This window comes from Camellia sinensis, chromosome 11 (assembly GCF_055761805.1).
Source record: "Camellia sinensis isolate YWXY chromosome 11, ASM5576180v1, whole genome shotgun sequence".
Classification (NCBI taxonomy): domain Eukaryota; kingdom Viridiplantae; phylum Streptophyta; class Magnoliopsida; order Ericales; family Theaceae; genus Camellia; species Camellia sinensis.
The window spans coordinates 133273385-133296944 of NC_138971.1; the positions used below are offsets into that span (position 1 = coordinate 133273385).

The window sequence follows — 23560 nt, forward strand, 5'->3', positions numbered from 1 at the left end:
TGAAATTTAAATTTACAAGTTGAAGTTAAACCGATGATATATTCAACACTTGTTGAAATTTTAAGAAAAATTTACAAGTTGAAGTTAAAGCGAGATCGTGTTTAATACTTGTTAAAATTTTAAGAAAAATTTACAAGCTGAAGTTAAATCAGGGTCATGATTAAAGAAAGAAATGATATAGGTTTCATCATCTTAGGATGATGAGGTAATAGAACCTAGGGGACAGTTGTGGGGACATAATTTTTGAATGACAACACGTGGCCGAGGTGTCACCGAAGTGCCAGCCGAGGTGCCATGTGTCTTGGTCATGACATCGAGATCATCTCGGTTAGGCTTATCTGGGAGAATACCAAAATTCGGGGTAAACGGATAAGGGACAAGAGTCCTAGATTGGAAGAAAACTTCAGTTTGGGTAAAGATAAAACTCTTAGAGAGTTTATCTCAATCTTACTGGGAGTCCAAGACTAGTAGTAATCCAGAATCCATTGGAGGTAGGCTTCTATTGGGATTAGGTAAGTATTGACTAAAAAAGAGAGGCATCCTCATGGGTCTAAGGTATGCTTTTTATGCTCTGAATAGTGAGTTAAGCACTTTTGCTATCTTTGAGAGATAACTGACTTGATTGTCGGAGTGCCGCCGGGTGGACAAACCACCGCCGGAATCTCTTCTTTTTATAACAGATTGTTCAGGCTTAATTTATTCTGCCAGTATTCTCCAACTGAGTGCTTGATTGATAGTGTGGTCAGAAATTGACATACACATTTATATATATAATTCTGCTTATCGTCTTTACTCAAGCCTCGCTAAAATTTTGTTCGAACTTCTAAATTTCTTCACAAACTTGCATTGAATTCAAAAAAAATTTGTCCAAGTTATAAAATTTTGGATTGAGTTTTGATCATTAGGGTTGAACTTGTTCAAGTTGTACTCCTACCAATGAAGCCAAAGCGTTTAGTATATTATAAAAATATGTGAGTGACATTATTCTTGAATATTTCAGTCACCAATCACCTCTTACTACCACATCTTATTATAAACCAATCTTTAACGATTAATAATCACCTCTTATTATCATTTTCTAATATCAACAATTAAGCCTCCGTTTGGGAAGTATGTTGACTTTTTGGCTTTTTGGCTTTTTTGACTATTTGAGCCTGGGCTCAGAAGCTTAGTTTGGAAAGGACTTTTTGGCTTTTTTGACTTTTTTTGTGAGAGAATAGTGTAATGATTATGGGTTGGATGTGATGTTTTGTCTGTTGTGGCTCAAATAGCCTATTCTGTCTTTTGTGACTCAAAGAACCAAAAAAACCCAAATGTGCTCTTCCCAAACGACACCTTCACCTATTATTTTTTACTGGCAACAACCAACTCGACCAGTACCTTTTATTAGGGACCATATATAACAACCAACTACTATCTTTTACCCAAAATTACCTTTAAAAATCAATCACATTCAACTATTGACAACTACTTCTGACCAAATTGCACCATTTCTCTTGAGCCCTGTTTGATTCTAAGATATAAAGAGTGAGATTGAATATTATATCCTGTGAGGTTCACATATTTCATGTTTACAATTTTTTTTCAAAGAAGATATAATATTCCATGGAATTGTATATCCCTACATAGTGGAGAATATACAATACCACCACCCCCCATTATATCATATCCCCTTGGTTGGGATATGATTTAAAAAGTCCAATTTACCTTTTTGTCTATCTAACATAATATAATTTAATATATTTTTTGAATTTAATATAATATAATTATTTAATTTAATTTAATATTATTGAATTTAATATAACATAAATATTATTGAATTTAATTTAATATAACATAATATTATTTTATTTTATTTTATTTTATTTAATATAATATAATTTAATACAAATTTTGAATTTAATATAATATAATTATTGAATTTAATTTAATATAATATAATATAATATTATTTTATTTTATTTTATTTTATTTAATATAATATAATTTTATATAAATTTTGAATTTAATATAATATAATATTATTTAATTTAATATAATATAATATAATATAATATTATGAGGGCAATCTTGGAAATTATTTATTTATATCTCACAATATATTTTGTAAAATAAACATAGATAATAGATATCCAATCTTATATATCAAGTCAACAAATATGAGTTAGGGGATATATTATCTAATACTTATATTCTATTCATTATATATTCTGATTAAATTTCACATTATATTATATCCTCTATTTTATATCCAATGAAACAAATATGACTTCGAGTGGAATCAAATTGCACCACAGTCTTCTAGAACCCAACATAATTTGTTTTTCATTTTTTTTCTTTTTTCTTTTTCAAAAACGCGGAAGATCTCCACTTTCTCTCTAGGGACGCGGCAGATATGAGTGCTCCGTCCGCACGTTCCTTTCACATTCATCTCGTCCAACCATGCGATATTGGGCTATTTTACTTTTTAATTCATTTTAAATCCTATCATTTTTTATATTTTAAAAAAAATATTAAAAAATTAACTTTTAACAATCTTTTTAAAAATATTATTTTGTGCTATATACACGTGAAATCATATAAAAATATGAAAATAATTTACAAACAAAAATTTTATGCAAATTTTTTTAAACAATAATATTTTAAATTGATACAAATCTTTTACCTTATAAATTATATATATAATATAAATAAATTTCTTTCAAAAAAAATTGATCACACAAAAAGCATTGATCTCATATAGACTTCTTTTTTTTTTTTTTTTTTTTTGTAAGAACGATCAAAACACAGACATATCATTATTAAATTGAAGATATAGAGTTTACACATTTAGTTAGCTTATGAAAATTATACAATCAATCAATCAAGTTGTTAGAAATGTTTTGAAAATTTTAGGTAAAAACAGAATTTTTATTAAACTTTGATCTAATATTTAGGTGGGATCCGTGCGTCGATTTTCGCGAATCAAAATGGTAACGCATTCTATGCCGCGTTGTGATTCACGTGGTATATTTGATTGCTCAAAACCATTACCAAGTGAATAGGAAATTGAAACCAAAGTGTGCTCCATGGAAATGGAGCTTTGGTGGAAAATCCTTAAAAGTTTGAAAAATGGCTGGTCCCACATTGATTTGGTGGGAAGTTTTGAGTGAGATTATAAGGCATGGGATTGGAACTTGGGGTATGCCCCAAGGGGTACTGTGACAACCCTCACTTCTGATTAGCGTTAAATTGTGATTAAGCATGATAAGTAATTGATTAAGATGAAATCTTAAATTATTGTGTGAGTGTGTTGTTTAGAATGTATTTCCATCTGTTTGTTACTGAACGATCTGTTCATGTTTTAATTTCGACTGCAAATTGAAAGTCTTATTGGCGACCGATTCGGAAATTGTTTTGTGTTATATGTTAATTAGGAATTATATGATTTTATGGTAGGTTTAATTAAAATTCAATTTGGAATGATTAAATTAGAATAAATCATATTAAACTACATTAGCTAGAGTTATTTACACTCTTGCCATTAGTGGGCCTTTTCAAGGCCATTTGCTTGACCTTATACTTGTTTGGCATCATCCGTCATCCATTTCAAGACCAAGCCGTGAGTGAGACGAGAGTAGAAAGAAAGAAATTGATTTCAACAAGAGTTGCTTGAGACTTAGGGGAGATTGAAGGAAAATTTCATATTTGAGCTACCACATTTGGAATTCAAGACTTAAGGTAGGAAATTCATTCCCTTAATTATGAATTTAAGTTGTTTCTTGCTTGGTTCATGGAAAAATTGGTGATTAGAGTCAAGAATTAGCCTAAAGTGTTAATTTGAGAGTCCATTCATACATGCATGATCATCTCATAGAGTTTTGAAGTTGTTTTGCATGAAATTCTTCCATGCATGTCTAGATTATAGCTGTAATATAAGAATTCATCATGTTTTTGGGAAGAATGGCTCATTTGATCATGTGTTAGAAGCTTTGAATTCAAATAAGCACATGCATGGCATATTTACATCATGTTCTTGAATTTTGGATTGAATTTGTGTTCAATTGACATACTTTTGGGATTTGATTTTATAAAATGACCTTCAAAACATGTTGTATTATGAGTTTCTAAGTGTTTTCCAGAAAAATTGGCCCAAAATGATGAGTTTTGGCATGTTTGATTCTTGGTTTGAGCTTTGGAAGCAAATCTAGAAAACCTAGATTTTGGCTTCCACGCTCGAGCGAAGGATTCCACGCTCGAGCGACCACTTTTGTGTTCAGAGCTCCGCTCGAGCGACGGAATGCTGGGTCGAGCGTAGATTGCAAGCTTTCAGGTTTTTCCGTGTGCAGACGCACGCTCGAGTGACGAGACCTACGCTCGAGTGACGAGACCTACGCTCGAGTGAGGAACTGTGTCTCACGCACGAGTGAGCATCGAGCGGGAAATTTCAGCAACCAGTATTTTTTGCATTTTTACAGACCGCTCGAGCGATGGAGTCTACGCTCGAGCGACCTCTCTGTTTTGGTAAGCTCGCTCGAGCGAGATCCCTGTTTTCAGCGAATTTTGAAAAATGTTGTTAAGTACTTTTTTGCATCCTCATTCCATCATAGGCATTCCTAGGCCATGTTTAAGACATCTTAATGAGGATAATGTTATAAAACCACACCAAGTCAAGTTAAGGGGCTAAGTTATTAATCCCAAGTGTGTAACTTAATGTGTGTTCATTCTGCAACTATGTAGGGTTGGCACCCGAGGACGCTAATTAGCCTGCTTATGGCCCAGTAATCTGTGAGTAACAATGTTGTAAAGATATATTCAATTATAATTATTTTCTAAATGATAGACTGTACTGCTTTCTGAAGTGACATTGTTTACTGAATGAATATTTGTCCTGTTTTATGAACTGTACTCGTGGCATTCATAACAACTTCCTGTTACTGTTACTGTTACTGTTACTGCTACTGTACTGTACTGTTACTGTACTGTTATGGCTGCTGTTACAGAGATCTCTGTCAATTCCAATGTTGGAAACTACTACCGTTTACTGTTTTGATGGCCATCAACTGACTGTTCAGTCTATTAAGACCTACTGTACTGTTTTGCCATTGGATGTACCTCGTATGACTGCTATGATTTCTAATTGACTGATATGGCATAAAATATGAGCCACTGATTGAATAACTGATCTACTGGCGCAAATGATTGTTTTAATCACTGAAAGGACATTCATTCTTAACCATTTTTACACAGTTGTTATTTACTGGATTTTAGCTCACAGTTTATATGTGTATGTAGATAGAAGCGTCAAGTTAAGCTCATGTTTTGTTAAGACAACTATTGTGCCTCACTTCGAGGTTCCGAGTCTGCACCAGCCAACTTTTGGGGTGTTTCAGATTCACCCTTTTGTCTTTGTTACGTAATGAATGTTTAAAACCTTTGACTATACAGTTATGGTAAAGGGATTGAATCCCTAACTTGTATGTTATGTGTATCCGATATGTATGTATGTTTATGGTTATGAATGTGGACTAGTCCATAAAAGTCTTTTTCCATCCAGACTTCCACAGCTCATTGGACATCTTTTATTTACTGATTGGCTTCCGCCAGCCCCTTACTCTGTACTATTGTTATTATTGTTAAGCAGGCCTTTGGTAATCATGGATTACTGGCCGGTTACGATGCTAAACCCTTAGGGACGGGTTTGGGTCGTGACAGGTACCCAAGTTTTGTAGAGAGGGAAGTTATGGGCTAGACCCATTGGACCTAAAAATCACCACGCGTCGCCGCCATCCGTCCGATCTAGCTGGGGTTGGGCTTGTTCGACCAATACTAATCTTTTTGGGCAAAAAACTTTTGAATTTAAATTTTATTTTTTGAAATAAATTTGTCCAAGAATTCATTCCGAATTTCTGTCCAGATGAATTTCAAATTTTTGAATTCAAAATTATTGCACCTCTTCAGAAATATTGTATAGTTTCGGATCTGTCTAAACTGAATTTGTTCAGATTTCAAATCCAACCAAAACAGGTTTTTGAATTGTTTGAAATTCAAAACCAAACAGTGCCTACAGATTTGTATCTGTCTAATTTAAATTGAACAGGTATTGTACCTGTTTAATTCAAAACTAGCAGCTACCAAGCCACCACTTCATCTCTATAAATAGACTAGTCCCTCAATTGCATCTCTACATAATTTTCGTACTTCTCCTCTACTAAAAAATTCTCTGCATTTTGCTCCATATATTTTCTATGAAAAAGAGTGTAAACACTTAGTGTGTTAGTTTGACAAACAATTTGTAGTGTTGCTATTGTTTGTTGTTGATCATTTCATCCTGAGAGACAGACGTCCACATTCTGAAAGCACCATGAAGATGACGAATCTGTCTTAAGGACACAGTGTCGAACACTAGACTTAATCAGAATATTATTCAAGAAATTAATCAAGTAAGTTGGTTATTTATTTTCTGTTTTATTTATTTATTTAAATCAAATTTTGATTTTATTTTTGTAACAAAATAAAAATCTGCTTTATTTATTTTATTTTATTTTCCTGGTTTGATTTCTGTAATCAAACAATTCTCTTATTTTTCTTTTATTTCTTATATATTCTATTTGTTGTTACGTACACAATAGAATTAATTTTAGAAATACAGTAAAGATTGTCCAAGAGTTGTTTCTCACAAAATTTATCACTTTTGGTGAAAATAATGAGACCTAAAAGAATTTCATTTCTCACCTAATTTATAAACAAAACATGATAAAATGATTTTATTATCTTTTCATTTCTTATCAAATTACTCAACCTGAATATATAGTAGAGTAGCATATACAAATAGAAATTTTATATAGCTTTTGTTTTTGGTACATAATGATGCGCTCAAAGCGCACTTTTTACTTTAAAAATAAAAAATTTATAAAGATAAATTTATTTATAAAAATGTCATTAACACATTATTTTTGAAGATTTTTTTGTTTTTCAATACATGAATAGAGTTTTTGTACACAACAAAGAAAAAAGTTTGAAAACAACTTTTAGCACAGGGTCTGATGACTTTATAACTAGTCTTGTTCTATTTTATCCTTTTTAACAGACTAGCTACTACACTAATTATTTTAAGGGTAAATTATAAGTATATTTCATGAAATTTATTTAAAATATAAATTATTTTATGTGGTTTGAAAAATTATAAATACCTCTATATCATAATTTTTTATTTAACAGAATTAATTAAAAAAGTGAAATTTTATAACTATTCACCTATATAATAATAAAATTATCTGAATTATTAATTGAAATAAAATTTTAACATTATTAAAAATTGTTAATTAACTTGGTTTATTAATAAAATGACTTATTTGTTATAAAATTAGAAACTTTAGGAAACATAATGTAATTTTTAAAATCACAAAGAATAATTTGTAATTTAAGTAAACCTCAAGATGTGTATTTATAATTTATCCTTATTTTTAACAAAAAAAATTCTAAACTAACTACATTGGAAAAAAAAATTTAAAATCTTTAAATAATTTGTACAGATAAATAAATATAAATTAAATGTGATATTTTATTTTTTATTAATTATCTTAATTTATTTTATTTTTTAGTGATTATTTTAAGTCAACGCTTTTCCCAACGCCCCCATTAAGATGGAAGATCGCACTTTTGATTCGTTCTTACCTGACGGGCTCTTTTAGGAAGCAACAATGATTCATCTCACTAACAACATTATCACTAATAGCACTAATGCATTAAAAAAATAAAAAAAATAAAAATAAAATACAACTTCAAGACCAAAATATCACATCATTAATGGCGGGACCCACTGTCACCTAATTCCCAAGCATTTTTCTTTAGGAAGTTGCCAAAGAAGTGAGTTTTTTCGGACTTTTTAATTTTTTTAGTCAAAAAAAATAATTTTTTTATTCAAAATAATCAAATTTTTTATCAAAAAAATTACTTAAAAAAATTAATAAATAATAAAATCAACTTTTTACCAACTTCTCAAAACAGAGCAATTTTACCAACTTAAAAAAATTACTTCGTCATTGTTGGCGTCTTGACCTTGAAAACAGAGCACTTTTGTCAAAACTGTTAAAAAAAAAAAACTCTGAATTATGCTTTTGGGGTAGCTATAAAACGTGGGTATGTCTTGGTTGGTGATTCCAAGCACGAGCCCATTACGTGTGTTTTGCGTGTTGTTGATTTCTTTGTTTTTCTCTGCTTTTTCTCATTCGCAGAGTCGAGCTTTAGGTCTGTTTTTCAAGAGAAAGAGAGTGAGAGGAAAAAGAAAAGAAAAAAGGTTGTTGTGATGGCGAGTAAATATACCAATGGTGAGTTAGTCTCTAACATGGATGACAAATATGGTGTTGGTGGTGGTGTTGAGGACGTGTACGGTGAGGATAGTGCCACGGAGGATCAACTTGTCACCCCCTGGACTGTATCTGTTGCTAGGTGATCATACAATTGATGATTCAATAATGTTTACTTTTGTGTTCATTTTTTGTGCTTTATTTTCATTTATTGATTTGGGTTGTGTTTGTTTTGGCTCAATTTAATGCTTTTGTTTATGGGTTTTTCTTGATATGCTCGTTTGTGTAAGTGTATTTTCAGAGTAGTTTGTCTCTGTTTTCTATTTTAGGCACTCAGATCTAAATCTTTTCATTTACATACAAATTTCATTAGATTGATGTCAACTATGTTGGTTAAATTGTTGATGGGTGCTTTTGTTCTTTTGTGCTTCTTCTTTTTTAAGTTTACTAGTTAGCAAATGGGCTTAAGGAAATTCATAAAGATATATACATTTAGAGGTTTAGGATAGAGATGTGAATGTTGCTTTTTTTATCCAAACAATACAAAGTCAAATGTTAGAAAAAATTTCATAAAATCCCCCCTTCCTATTTTGATCAGTTTAATTTCCAAGTTTCCATTTATTTTTGGGTCAATATTTTGTATATTTAGCTTCAGATCTGACAGATATCATGGGAAATAATCACCTTGCTTGGTTTTCAGTTATCCAAAACACTTTTAAAAAAATTCTATTCTCTTATTTTTCGTGTTTTTTTGTTTTTATTGAATTTTTTTAATATTTTAAGCAATTTTTTTACTTTTTAGACACGCATAACATAAATACACCTAAAAAGTAAAAAAATTGTAAAAAAATCTTTTAAAAATTCACTAAATACCAAAAATATAAAAAAAATACAAGAATTCAGTATATTTTTTGTATTTTTATATATTTATTAATTTTTTAAAATATTTTTCACAGATTTTTTACTTTTTAGATACATCTAAGTAAGGTGCATCTAAAAAAGTAAAAAAAATGTTTAAAATTTAAAAAATATTCATTAAAAACAAAAAAACACAAAAACCAAAAAAGTCAATTTTCAAAAATTTAATCTAGAAAACTCAAACCAAACACAGTGAATGGTTTTATTTTATTGTGTTCTTCAAGTCTTGATTCGGATTTAAATTTAAAACGACAGAAAAGATAATTCTTCAAAAGTTTTTTTTTTCTTCCTCTTTGATCTTCTATCACACAGAGATTGTACACATGAATATAATATGCATATTCATTTTTAAACTAAATTTTTTTATATATACTATTTAAACACACGTTAGACAACTTTATACTCTACAACCAAACACTCACCTTGTCGTTTTAATATTGTAAATAAATACAAAAAATAAGTGTTTAGTTGTATGTTTTAAGTTGTTTGGATGTTGAGATGAGCTTTTTGCCCATCAAATTAGACTTTTATCGCCTACAAATTTGGATAACTGTCTCTAATTAAACGACATTAGTCAAAATTGTAAACTTCGAAGACTTAAATAGGAAAATTTATAAGTTAAAGGATGAAATAATTTTTTTTTAAAAATGGTGATAGTTTAGATGATAAAGTGCAGTTAATCCTGAAGGTGACTTATCTCATTTTGTTTATTTACTTGTTTCGTTATAATCTGGTCTCTGGTTATTGAGTTCAGGTGTGGTTTATATCACTAGATTTTCAAATATATATATATATATATATATTTACACTCTTTTTCATGTTTTTATTTTATTTTTATTTAGCATTTTATTTACATTTCCAAAGTTCTGATTTCTTGTTTGAATTCTGATAAAAGATTGGAAATGTTGCACTAACAGAACACTAAAATGGTGTTGAACTTGTCATTTTTCTGAAATAGTGGTTATGTTGCTTCCTAGAACCATGTTGTGAGGAATGTGTCTCCTCGCAAAACTACAAATGTCTCTCCTCCTAACCTTTATTGCAAAACATGGAGCATTGATCATTCATTTTCTAATATTGAAAAAATTAGAATATAAAAAGTAATTAAGTATAATATTTCAATTCGTTCAGTTAGTATCAATGTAAAATTTTCAAAACCGAAACAAACCTTTCCCTTATGAAGAAACGGACAAAAACCGAAATTTTTGGTCTGTCTCAATGGTCAGTTTGGTTCCACCGGTCTTTCTTACATCCTTAAACAAAGCACTAAAAATGGTGTTTGAATCGTTCATTTATCTAAAAAATGTTATTTGATTTGTTGATTGCTAGAATTATGTTCTTAGAAATGTGTTAGCTCCTAGAGCCATAAATATTGCTGTTAATTCAATAGTTGGTTTCATAATCTTCTTCACTTGATGTTGCAGTGGGTATACTTTGTTGCGTGATCCACACTTTAACAAAGGACTCGCCTTCTCCGAGAAAGAGAGAGATGCCCATTACTTACGCGGCCTTTTACCCCCAGCAGTGTCAACTCAGGGGCTTCAGGTTTAGCCAACAAATATTGTGTCAACAGTTCAAACTTTCTAATGTTATGCTTTGACTATAAATCAATTCATTGTTGTTTACATTTCTGTTGATTCTTGTAATTTAGGAGAAAAAAATAATGCACAATCTCCGCCAATATGATGTGCCGCTGCATAAATACGTAGCATTGATGGATCTTCAGGAGCGAAACGAAAGGCTGTTTTACAAGCTTCTCATTGATAATGTTGAAGAGTTGTTGCCACTTGTGTACACTCCAGTAGTTGGCGAGGCTTGCCAGAAGTACGGGAGCATTTACAGAAGGCCTCAGGGCCTTTTCATCAGCTTGAAAGAGAAGTATGACTGTTGTTTGGATTGCTTTCTATTTTATCATTTCTTAGTGGAAATTAGATCGAATGTGTTATTTTTTAGTACTAACTATTTGGAGTTTCCAGGGGGAAGATTCTTGAAGTGTTGAAAAACTGGCCCGAGAAGAGTATTCAAGTTATCGTTGTGACTGATGGTGAGCGAATTTTGGGACTCGGGGATCTTGGTTGCCAGGTAAAATATGCCTTGCTTCATTTGCTTAACTCTTCATGATTAATATTTGAATCATGAGTTCAACAGAGTCATTTCTTTATCTCTCTCCGTCCGTACATTTGTTTGCTCCATTGTTGGTGAGATTGATTGAAATATTTGAAATGTTGCAGGGAATGGGGATCCCAGTTGGAAAACTGTCTCTCTATACAGCACTCGGAGGAGTCCGTCCTTCAGCAGTATGTGCCACTAATATAAAAATTGCTCTTTTTGTTCGATTAATCTTCTCTTCTTGCTTCTCTTTCAATTGGAGTGATTACTACATGTTTGATATTGTTGTTATTGTTTTGTTTTCACTATTTTTCACATTTTCTGAAATAAAAAACAATGAAAAGATGAAAAACACATTTGTTTTCATATAATTTTCATCTTTTTGAAGCATAATTTTTGGAAACTTGCAGGAGAAAAAAAAAAAATTGCAAAATCCCCCCCCCCCCCCCCCTGAAAATGGGCCATATCCAAGGAATTTTCATGAAAACAGTTTTAGTAGACACTTCCTCCATTTTATTTTATTTTAATTTATATTTTTAAACAACAAAAAACTGATTCCAAACAGTATTTGGTTATATAATTCCAAACTTTTGTCAAGTATATCACTAAAACCCATATATCACTCAAAATATTGATTTTGAGAATCTATATAAATTTGTCATGTGCAGTGCTTGCCTATAACCATTGATGTTGGCACAAACAATGAGAAGTTGCTTAACGATGAGTTCTACATTGGGCTCAGGCAAAAGAGGGCAACTGGGCAGGTTTGATAATTTTCTTTTCTTTTTTTCATCATCTCTTTTTAGGCAACATTGCATCTTGTGATTGTAAGTTTCCATCTCATTGAGATCGTTTCCATTATTGGAATTCAGGAATATGCCGAGCTTCTGCATGAGTTCATGTGTGCAGTTAAGCAGAACTATGGGGAGAAAATCCTCATTCAGGTCAGTTTTCAATATCTACACACTCCTGGACAATAGGTTCCTAAATTTTAATTTATTTTTTTCCTTCAATTTTGTGCTAATAATTTTACCGTAATTATCAGTTTGAAGATTTCGCAAACCACAACGCATTTGAGCTGTTGGCAAAGTATCGGAATACTCATCTCGTGTTTAATGATGATATACAGGTACCACGACGAGAGATGGTCTTTTATAGCTAGAAATTTTGTGTTCATTTTCAGGAAATTTTTACATCTTTGAGCGCTTTTCTTTGTTGCAGGGTACAGCATCTGTGGTACTTGCAGGGCTCATTGCAGCTCTCAAATTAGTCGGTGGAGCCTTGGCTGACCACACATTCTTATTCTTGGGCGCTGGAGAGGTATACACAGTTGAATTAGTAGTGCTTGGGACTCATAATTTTTAAATAAGTGCTAAAAAAAATATATTTTAAAATTTTATTTCCACCCCAAAAAAGAGAAAATCATAGGAAAACAATGAGTGTTTTTCATTTTTTTCACCAAACTAGATTTTGAAAAAATTTAAAACAGATTTTGGAAACTCAACCGAACAGAGTTGTGTGTCTGCATTTTTAATGCCATTGAATCTGTGTTTCTGTTTATGTATCCAATGTTTGTGTTGCCATGTCTCACTTTTGTTCTTTGGCAAATGAAGGCTGGAACCGGTATAGCGGAGCTTATAGCCCTCGAGATATCAAAAAAGGTATTAGCACACTACACTAGTATCTACACTCTCTTATTTTCTCAGCTAATTAAGCTTTCTGATACACTCTTTGACTATGATTTTGGCAGACAAATGCTCCTGTAGAGGAGACTCGCAAGAAGATTTGGCTCGTAGACTCGAAGGTGATAGGAAACTATATTACTAGTATTTTTTTTTTTTTTTGCATCTAGTTTGTGTTCTCTTACCTAGGAAACTAATGGGTGTGCAAATTTTTCTTACAGGGACTCGTAGTTAGCTCTCGTAAGGAGTCTCTTCAACACTTCAAGCAGCCTTGGGCTCATGAGCATGAACCTGTCAAGGAACTCTTGAATGCCGTAAAGGTGTGAAATTAACCTGCTTGGCTGTGTTTTCATTTTCGTTTTCTGTTATTTTGGCTTTTATTTTTCTGAAAAACATGTCTTTGATTCTGCCCCAATGTATTAAGAATTTCAGAGACTATGTTTAGATCTTTGATTTGTGGAGGAATTAGAGGAGGAAAAAGTGGGGGGAAAAAAAAGCTTTTACTTCATTTCTCTTTTCTCTTTCCTTCCACAAATTCAAGATCCAAACACAACTTAAAGAATTTTCCTTCTTGTCTCACTTTTTTTTTTCTTTTTTTCTTTTTTAATATCTCAGGCAATCAAGCCAACAGTGTTGATAGGAACATCAGGAGTTGGGAAAACTTTCACAAAGGATGTCGTTGAGGCCATGACTTCCTTCACTGAGGTCTCCCCCCCTCCCCTCTCTCTCTCTCTCTCTCTCTCTCTCTCTCATGTTGTGACCTAATCAGAAGATTCTGACATTTGATGTTGATGAATTTGAATGTAGAAACCTCTCATTCTCGCTCTCTCCAACCCAACCTCACAGTCCGAGTGTACCGCCGAAGAAGCTTATGCATGGAGTCAGGTAACATAACAAACATCTTTGTTTTCATTACTTAACTTTTCACACATATACTTATGACTTCAATTAATTAAACCAAAGTTTTGTTCAATTGAATTGTACCCATAGCTAAGAAACTTTCTTTCTGCTCGTTCCATCTCTCAATCTGCAGGGTCGTGCAATCTTTGCTAGCGGAAGCCCATTTGAACCTGTCGAATACGATGGAAAAATTTTCATGCCTGGCCAGGTCCTAATCTGTACCTTGGAAGTGTATTGTTATTTTTGAATCCTAAAATATTCATTGGAGACTTATTTCTATACTTTTTTGTGTCCTACAGGCAAACAATGCGTACATTTTCCCTGGATTTGGTTTGGGCTTGATCATGTCTGGTACAATTCGTGTGCACGATGACATGCTTTTAGCAGCCTGTAAGTAGAAAATCAAAATCAATAGACAAAATCATATCCTAAGAACTATAATAACGTTGTATACACTATTTTTTTCTGACTGTTTTACCCTCCTGGAACAGCGGAAGCATTGGCAGCTCAAGTGACTGAGGAAAACTACAAAAATGGATTAATATACCCACCATTTACCAGTATCAGGAAGATATCAGCTCACATTGCTGCTAAAGTCGCAGCCAAGTCCTATGAACTCGGTTAGTACCTCTCTGAATAACTCGACTCCAAAAAAGCAGTCAGTGCTAATATCTATTGGGGAAAATATATTCTTACAAAAAATTTATCCACAATATGCCACCAGAATGATGTAGTAGTGGCATTTATACAATTAACACTCATTTGATGGATTATTTGTTTTAAGGTGATAGGCTCATAAAGCTGTCGCATCAATTTTCTAGAAGTTTTTATTTTATTTTATTTTATTTTTAATTGACTATGCGTGGTTTATTTTGTTTTCTAGGTCTGGCTTCTCGTCTCCCTCGACCCAAGGATCTTGTCAAGTTTGCTGAGAGCTGCATGTACAGCCCGGCCTACCGCAACTACCTCTGAGTTGGGAATTCTGTGATATGCAATTTGGTAGCAATTTTAGAAGATTGGGGTGGTCCTGGTCTTGCTACTGGGTGTGGTGAAGCTTTATGTTTCATTTTTAGATCAAATATGTTGTCATTGTTTTTATAGTTTTATTATATTCGTACTTTTGGGAAGCAATTTTGTTATTATCATCTTCAGTACTTGTTAAGGAAATAAACAACACAACTACAATTTTATTAGTTAACTTCAATCAGGTGGGGCTTCCAGAAAGAAAATGGTGTTAGATATATCTCTTCAATGAATAACGAATTTACAGAACATTAAAAACAGAACAAAATAAAAAAAAATAAACAGAATTTTATTCTTAACAGAATAATAAAACAGATTATAAATCAAGACAGAACTTACAACTTTTCTGCAGAATCAAACTAAGAATAAATTTGTGATTGAGGCCAGTGTTTGGACACTGTGTCTTTAAGACAGAAATTCGTCCTCTCCTAGGTGCTTGAGAATAACGGACGTCCTGCCTCCAGGATTCAACAATCACCCCAAACAGATGCAGCACTGCAAACTGAATGTACTACGAACCAGATTGTATTTTCGAACTTACAAAAGATGCAAAATGAAGATGAAGAGAAGCAGAGAGTTGTGAAGACAGTTACGGGTTCAAAAGTATTTACCAAAGGAATGGAGGGTTGGTATATATAGGCTTGAGAAGTGCCTATTCCGGAATAGAAGACTGTTGTGAAGAACAGCCACCAAGTTGGAGACGCGACTGTTGGAGAAGAAGAGAAGTTGCAACCGAATAATTTTAAATTCAAATATTCAGATTTCGAATTTTCCTGCAGAAAATTATTTGAAAAAATTCAAATAATCTTGGTGCAAAAAATAAAGGACGGCCTAGACCCACACCCGCACCGACCCGGCCGGACGGCGGCGCGCGCGTGTGGTGATGGTTTTGGGTTTGTCCATAACTCCTCCTCCTACAAAACTTGGGTACCCCTTGGGGCCCAACCCAAGGTCTCTAACTTAGAGCTTATAAACACTTTGAAACTATTCTAAGTTTCCTATGTGGGACAAGGTTTTTAGATACCAACTCAAGGGAACCACACAAAACATTTCATGTTTATGAGGCTCACTACGGTATCAATTTCTCATTCACTCGTAAATGGTTTCGACCACCTGAGTATATATTCTTGTTCACCACATGGCAAGGAACGTGTTGCCACTCAGACCCATCCAAATCGAGGTGTGGGACCTATTTAATAAAAGCTCAAATTTATCGGAAATTAATGGTGAAATCCATTTCTCTAACAATCCCCCACATGAATGAAATTGAAAACGAAAATGCAACAACATGCAGACACTGAGAGTACAAAACTGAAAATATCCTGCACAGGATAGGTAGCTTTTGACTTTGAACCTTCCCTTGTGAAAGACGATCGGGTTTACTGGCTGATTAGTGAACATGATGTCTTGAACTATTCTGCCATTGGTGTAAACCGAGACAACAGTCTGTCACACAGTTTTATTTTCTTACACAATCTGGTTCTATCGGTTGTGCCCATTTTGGCCCTGGACAATACCTGGTTTTCCTGAGTGCTCTAGAGAATTCAGCCTTTTATCAATTCTCATTGAACCGGCCCAGTTCACACTCATATAGGTGATTTTCATTAAGAGTATTCTGCTATACCCCACTTGGATTTCCAAGTTATGAATATCATTAAAAGCAAAGCTTAACCTGATTAGCGCTGCAGACATCACTATGTCATCATAGGAAAGGGTAGGAAAAATTTTCCTTCGTGATACTAATGAGTCACACATAATTCGGTTGTCCCTTTGAACCTAGATTTTGGGATCTCCAGTCAACTAGGTTGGGTTGCCATTAAGGCGACTCTTTAGTTAAAAGGCTTTAATCCCATTCCCCTCGATGATCTTAAAACTTGCTCTCTGGTCAAACCTTTGGTTAATGGATCCGCGATATTATCTCTTGACCTTATGTACTCAATGGAGATCACTCCATTTGAGAGCAGTTGCCTAACAGTATTATGTCTACGTCGAATATGACGAGACTTACCGTTATACATATTATTTTGTGCTCTTGCCATTGCAGCTTGACTATCGCAATGAATGCAAATGGCTGGCACAGGTTTTGGCCACATTGGGATATCCTCTAGAAATTGACGAAGCCACTCTCCTTCTTCACCTGCTTTATCTAAAGCAATAAATTCGGACTCCATTGTGGACCTTGCGATGCATGTCTGTTTGGATGATTTCCATGAGACTGCTGCGCCTCCTAATGTAAAGACATAACCACTGGTAGACTTAGAATCTTTAGTGTCTGAGATCCAATTAGCGTCACTATAACCTTCTAAAACTGCTGGATATCTCATATAGTTCAGCCCATAGTTTCGAGTATACTTTAGATATCTAAGTACCCTAACTATTGCTGTCCAGTGGTCTGTTCCTGGATTGCTAGTATACCTGCTTAATCTGCTAACTGCATATGCTAAATCTGGACGAGTGCAGTTCATGAGGTACATTAAGCTTCCGATAATCCGGGAGTATTCTACTTGTGATACACCTTCACCCATATTCTTCATCAAATGAAGATTAGCATCTATAGGGGTCTTAGCGAGACGATCGTCATGCTTGTTAAATTTTTCAAGTATTTTATCAACATAATGTCCTTGAGACAGGGTATATCCTTCAGATGTCTTTGTAATCTTTATTCCAAGTATAACATCTGCTATCCCCATATCTTTCATGTCAAACTTTGAGTTCAACATTTTCTTGGTAGCTTTGACCATATCATTATTACTACCAAGGATGAGCATATCATCTACATATAGGCAAACAATGACATACCCCTTTTCTGTGTTTCTCACATAAACACATTTATCACATTCATTAATTTTAAATCCATTTGACATCATTATATTGTCAAATTTTTCATGCCATTGTTTGGGTGCTTGTTTTAGACCGTAAAGAGACTTCACAAGTTTGCACACTTTTTTCCCTTTCCCTGGAACCACGAACCCTTTTGGTTGTTCCATGTAAATTTCCTCATTCAAATCGCCATTCAAGAATGCAGTCTTAACATCCATTTGATGGATCTCAAGATTATACAAAGCTGCAATAGCTATTAACATTCGAATAGACGTTATTCTTGTTACAGGTGAGTAAGTATCAAAATAATCTACTCCTTCAGTTTGCCTGTAACCTTTAACTACAAGTCTCGCCTTGTATTTATCAATTGAACCATCCGGCTTTATCTTTCTTCTAAAAATCCACTTATAGCCAAGAGGCTTACAACCTGGTGGAAGATCCACCAATTCCCATGTATGATTTTGCAAGATTGATTCAATTTCACTATTGATAGCTTCTTTCCAGGAAGGAGCTTCAGGAGTAGACATTGCTTCTTTGAAAGTTCGAGGCTCCTCTTCCAGTAAGTATGTTAAGAAATCAGGACCGAAAGTTTTTCCTGTCCTAGCTCTTTTACTACGTCTGGGTTCCTCCTCGACTTTTTCCTCCTCAACTTGCCTTTGATCATTGTCAAAAGCAGTATCATATGTCCTTTTTGGCTCTTGCGTCAATTTACAAGGAAACACATTTTCAAAAAATGATGCATTCCTAGACTCGATAATTGTATTGACATGAATCTCTGTGTTCTCACTTTTATGTACTAAAAACCGATAGGCACTGCTGTTGTTTGCATATCCGATGAAAATACAATCAACAGTCTTGGGTCCAATTTTAACCCTTTTCGGTTCTGGTATTGCTACCTTAGCCAAACACCCCCACACTTTCAAGTATTTGTAGGAAGGCTTTCGACCTCTCCACAGTTCATAGGGTGTTTTATGAGACTTTTTATGAGGAATTTTATTGAGAATATAATTAGCGGAAAGAATAGCTTCCCCCCACAAGTTCTGAGGTAACCCTGAACTTATTAACATGGCATTCATCATTTCTTTTAAAGTACGATTTTTCCGCTCAGCAACTCCATTTTGCTGAGGTGTATAAGGTGCAGTGGTTTGATGTATTATTCCTAATTGTGAACATAAGTCACCAAATGGTGCTTCATATTCACCACCTCTGTCACTCCTTATAGCCTTTATTTTCTTGCCAAGTTGATTCTCAACCTCAGCTTTAAATTCTATGAATTTTTCTAAAGCTTCATCTTTGCTTCGCAACAAGTATACAAAGCAATACCGAGTGCTATCATCAATAAAGGTGATGAAATATTTTTTCCCTCCTCGTGTTTGAACAAATTTCAAGTCACATATATCACTATGGATTACATCCAGAGGTTCAGTATTTCTTTCAATTGATTTAAAAGATGCCTTAGTCAATTTTGATTCAACACATACTTCACACTTATGATTTGCATCAATACGAAATTTGGGTAGAAATTCTAAGTTAATTAATCTACGCAAGGTACCAAAATTAACATGTCCTAATCTACCATGCCACATATATAAAGACTCAACAAAATAAGCAGAAGATGTGTTATTCTTATTAGAACTAGGAACCACTGTCATTACATTAAGTTTAAAGAGCCCATCGCTCAAGTACCCTTTCCCCACATACATCCCATTTTTAGAGAGTACAAATTTGTCAGATTCAAACACAAGGCGAAACCCGTTCTTGCTCAGCAATGATCCTGATACCAGGTTCTTTCGAATTTCTGGTACATGCAGCACTTCTTTCAAAGTAAGCTCTTTGCCTGATGTCATCTTGAGTACTACTTGTCCCTTGCCTTCAACCTTGGAGGTAGAAGAATTGCCCATATAAAGTTGTTCCTCGTTATCTACCATTTGATATGTGGAGAACATCTTTTTCTCGGAGCAAATGTGACGTGTAGCACCTGTGTCCACCCACCATGTTTTGGGGTTGCTTACCAAATTCACTTCAGACACCATTCCAGACACATGTAATCCCGAAATCATTGCACAAAGATTTTCCTCCTCTGTTATGTTGGCTTGAGCAGGTTTCTTTTTCATGGTTCGTTGAGTCCGACGCTTGTAACAATCTTTGGCACGATGTCCTTGCTTGTTACACACATAGCATTTGCCTGTGAAGTTTTGAATTTCACTTGTCTTTGAACCAGAGCTACGTTTTGAACTCTCACCAGGATACTTCCTCTTCTTACTGTTGTGCTTAGGCTTCTGTTCCACCACATTAGCCTTGGCCTCCATCAGATTACGCCCATTTTTCTTTTCCGACCCACGGTTGTCTTCTTCAATCCTCAACCGAACAATCAAGTCCTCCAGTGACATCTCTTTGCGTTTGTGCTTTAAATAATTCTTGAAATCCTTCCATGACAACGGCAATTTTTCAATCATAGCTGCTACCTGAAAAGACTCACTCAGAGACATACCTTCTGCATGAATTTCATGCAAGATAAGTTGTAGATCTTGGACTTGACTGATCACTGTCTTGGAATCCACCATCTTAAAATCCAGGAAGCGGCCAACAACAAACTTCTTTGTTCCTGCGTCTTCCGTCTTATACTTGCGATCCAAGGAATCCCACAATGATTTTGCTGTCTTGATCGGACTATACACATTGTAAAGTGTGTTGTCCAATCCATTGAGGATATAGTTCCTGCAGAGAAAGTCTGCATGTTTCCATGCATCTACTGCAGCGACAACTTGCGCATCACTCTCATCTTCTTTCAGAGTTGGTGCATCTTCTCGTAAAAACCTTGCCAAATTCAGGGTGGTTAAATAAAATAACATTTTTTGTTGCCACCTTTTAAAATCGGTACCACTGAATTTTTCAGGTTTTTCCCCATGGTTCACTGGAACATGTCCATGACCCGGGCCATGAGTCACAGTTGGAGTAACGACCAGAATAGAAATCACCGGTGGAGGCACAATGGGATTAGGAGTAATAACAGTACCCTCAGTTGCCATCTTTAACTTTAACTTTCTGATTAATAAAATAAATTAATATAAACAGAAATTATTTTCTAAACAGAATTCTTGAACAAAATACTGTATAGGAAAATAAATAACAACATAAAAGTGAGGAGAACAAGATTGGAATTAAAACCAAAACAGATTGTAAAGTATGAACAAAACAAACAAAAAATCTGTCAAAAGATTCAATTAAACTGACCAAATTAATTGTCTACCCAAGTTAATAAAATAAAAGAACCAACAGAATAAAACCAATTTAAACTAACCAATCACAAATTCATACTTGTGTAAGAACACTACAAAATATTAAAACTAGAAAACTAGAATTCTAGTCATACATATTAAACACTAAACTAGTGAATAAAGTTACTAGAGTCTGGAAAAAGAATAAACAAACTTACTTATACCCAAATGATTTGATACACCATACAGTGCATGTATTAAAACTACTTGTGCACTTATGGAAAAAAAAACAAAATAATAAATAAACATTTTATATAACAGACAGTGCATGTGATAAACGAAACTTTCTGTTTAACTTTTCTGCTTCTATGAAATAAAGAACAAACCAACAACTCAAAATATTATAATACAAAAAAAAAAAAACTGGAATCTACACACAGACAACTTTAATATTCTGTAAATTTATTCTTAATCGAAGAATATATGCACTGGGTTACCGAAGTAAAACAGGAAACAAAGAAGATAGTAATTTCTGTCTTAAAACTGTTAGATATATCTCTTCAATGAATAACGAATTTACAGAACATTAAAAACAGAACAAAATTAAAAAAAATAAACAGAATTTTATTCTTAACAGAATAATAAAACAGATTATAAATCAAGACAGAACTTACAACTTTTCTGCAGAATCAAACGAAGAATAAATTTGTGATTGAGGCCAGTGTTTGGACACTGTGTCTTTAAGACAGAAATTCGTCCTCTCCTAGGTGCTTGAAAATAACGGACGTCCTGCCTCCAGGATTCAACAATCACCCCAAACAGATGCAGCACTGAAACTGAATGTACTACGAACCAGATTGTATTTTCGAACTTACAAAAGATGCAAAATGAAGATGAAGAGAAGCAGAGAGTTGTGAAGACAGTTACGGGTTCAAAAGTATTTACCAAAGGAATGGAGGGTTGATATATATAGGCTTGAGAAGTGCCTATTCCGGAATAGAAGACTGTTGTGAAGAACAGCCACCAAGTTGGAGACGCGACTGTTGGAGAAGAAGAGAAGTTGCAACCGAATAATTTTAAATTCAAATATTCAGATTTCGAATTTTCCTGCAGAAAATTATTTGAAAAAATTCAAATAATCTTGGTGCAAAAAATAAAGGACGGCCTAGACCCACACCCGCACCGACCCGGCCGGACGGCGGCGCGCGCGTGTGGTGATGGTTTTGGGTTTGTCCATAACTCCTCCTCCTACAAAACTTGGGTACCCCTTGGGGCCCAACCCAAGGTCTCTAACTTAGAGCTTATAAACACTTTGAAACTATTCTAAGTTTCCTATGTGGGACAAGGTTTTTAGATACCAACTCAAGGGAACCACACAAAACATTTCATGTTTATGAGGCTCACTACGGTATCAATTTCTCATTCACTCGTAAATGGTTTCGACCACCTGAGTATATATTCTTGTTCACCACATGGCAAGGAACATGTTGCCACTCAGACCCATCCAAATCGAGGTGTGGGACCTATTTAATAAAAGCTCAAATTTACCGGAAATTAATGGTGAAATCCATTTCTCTAACAAATGGTGCGGTGCATATTCCATTTTTTTTTCTCTTCTTATAACAACAACGTAAAATCAGTAACTACATCTCATTATCAAGTATCGTTACATAACTGTTTGGTGCAGTTTAAATGAGCTAATTATAATCTTTTTTTGGTATCACCTTCAAGTCCAAGAGCCAAATCTTCTTGCATGTCTCTTCTACTGTAGCATGTCTGCCAAAATAGTCGTCAGAGATTGTACAAGGAAGCTTAAATAGCTGAGAAAATAAGAGACTATAGATGCCAGTGTAGTGTGCTAATACCTTTTTTAATATCTCGAGAGCTATAAACTCTGCTATACAGGTTGTAATCTTCAGTTGCCAAAGGACAGAAGTGAGACATGGCAACACAAAAAAATGGATACATAAACAGAAACACAGATTCATTGGGATGCTTTGTTTGGTTGAATTTTCAGAATATGTTTTTAAAATATTTAAAACTAGTTAGGTGAAAAAAACACCCAGTATTTTCATATATAATGAACATTTTTTATTGTTTATTTAATTTGCCAGCAGCTCAAATGTTTTGTGGTTTTCGAAATCCACAAACTGATGATTACTGTTGAATTATTAGCAGAATTATGAAAACATTTAAGCCAAAAAAAAAGAGGAGTAAAAATTAAGGACCTCTATTGTCTACTAGTGTGTTGACCCAATTCACACGTAGTACACCCATTACATACAATACTAACCAGAAAAAGATATGTTGAAGCAACAGCAGCATCGTATATAATCATCATCATAATCAAAATAGTCAGTACTAAAATATGGACAATAAGAACGAACTAGGAGTATTTTAGAGTTGAATGCCCAACCCAAATCAAGTCCAACTAAAGGTCTAAAGAAGACAAGTGAATCCAAAGGGTTTGTTTATTTTCAAAGTTTTCAAAGATAAAATGAATGAAACGGTTAATATGAATATTATTAATGAGCAGATTGTTAATGTGGGAATTAAAAATGTTGGGTTTGTTTGATGAGTATCGGATTAGTCAAAATTCTTG

General features: G+C 33.9%; 1 protein-coding gene across 1 annotated transcript; it reads left to right on the plus strand.

Moving 5' to 3' along the window:
- Positions 1-8078: 8078 nt before the first annotated feature.
- LOC114296210 (NADP-dependent malic enzyme) lies at positions 8079-15090 on the plus strand. Its single transcript, XM_028240493.2, has 18 exons — positions 8079-8430; positions 10631-10751; positions 10858-11084; positions 11183-11288; positions 11438-11503; positions 11984-12079; positions 12188-12259; positions 12361-12444; positions 12537-12635; positions 12929-12976; positions 13066-13119; positions 13219-13317; positions 13613-13702; positions 13805-13882; positions 14031-14105; positions 14197-14287; positions 14389-14517; positions 14781-15090. The coding sequence occupies exons 1-18, from the start codon at positions 8288-8290 to the stop codon at positions 14867-14869; spliced, it is 1767 nt and encodes a 588-aa protein (XP_028096294.2). The 5' UTR covers positions 8079-8287; the 3' UTR covers positions 14870-15090.
- Positions 15091-23560: the final 8470 nt, after the last annotated feature.

What these genes read in the sequence shown, in the direction of transcription:
- LOC114296210 (XM_028240493.2), top strand. Translation starts at nt 8,288, where the DNA reads ATGGCGAGTAAATATACCAATGGTGAGTTAGTCTCTAACATGGATGAC. An exon ending in TCGGGGATCTTGGTTGCCAG is followed by an intron (nt 11,289 to 11,437) that starts GTAAAATATGCC and finishes GAAATGTTGCAG; the next exon opens with GGAATGGGGATCCCAGTTGG. An exon ending in TATTCTTGGGCGCTGGAGAG is followed by an intron (nt 12,636 to 12,928) that starts GTATACACAGTT and finishes TGGCAAATGAAG; the next exon opens with GCTGGAACCGGTATAGCGGA.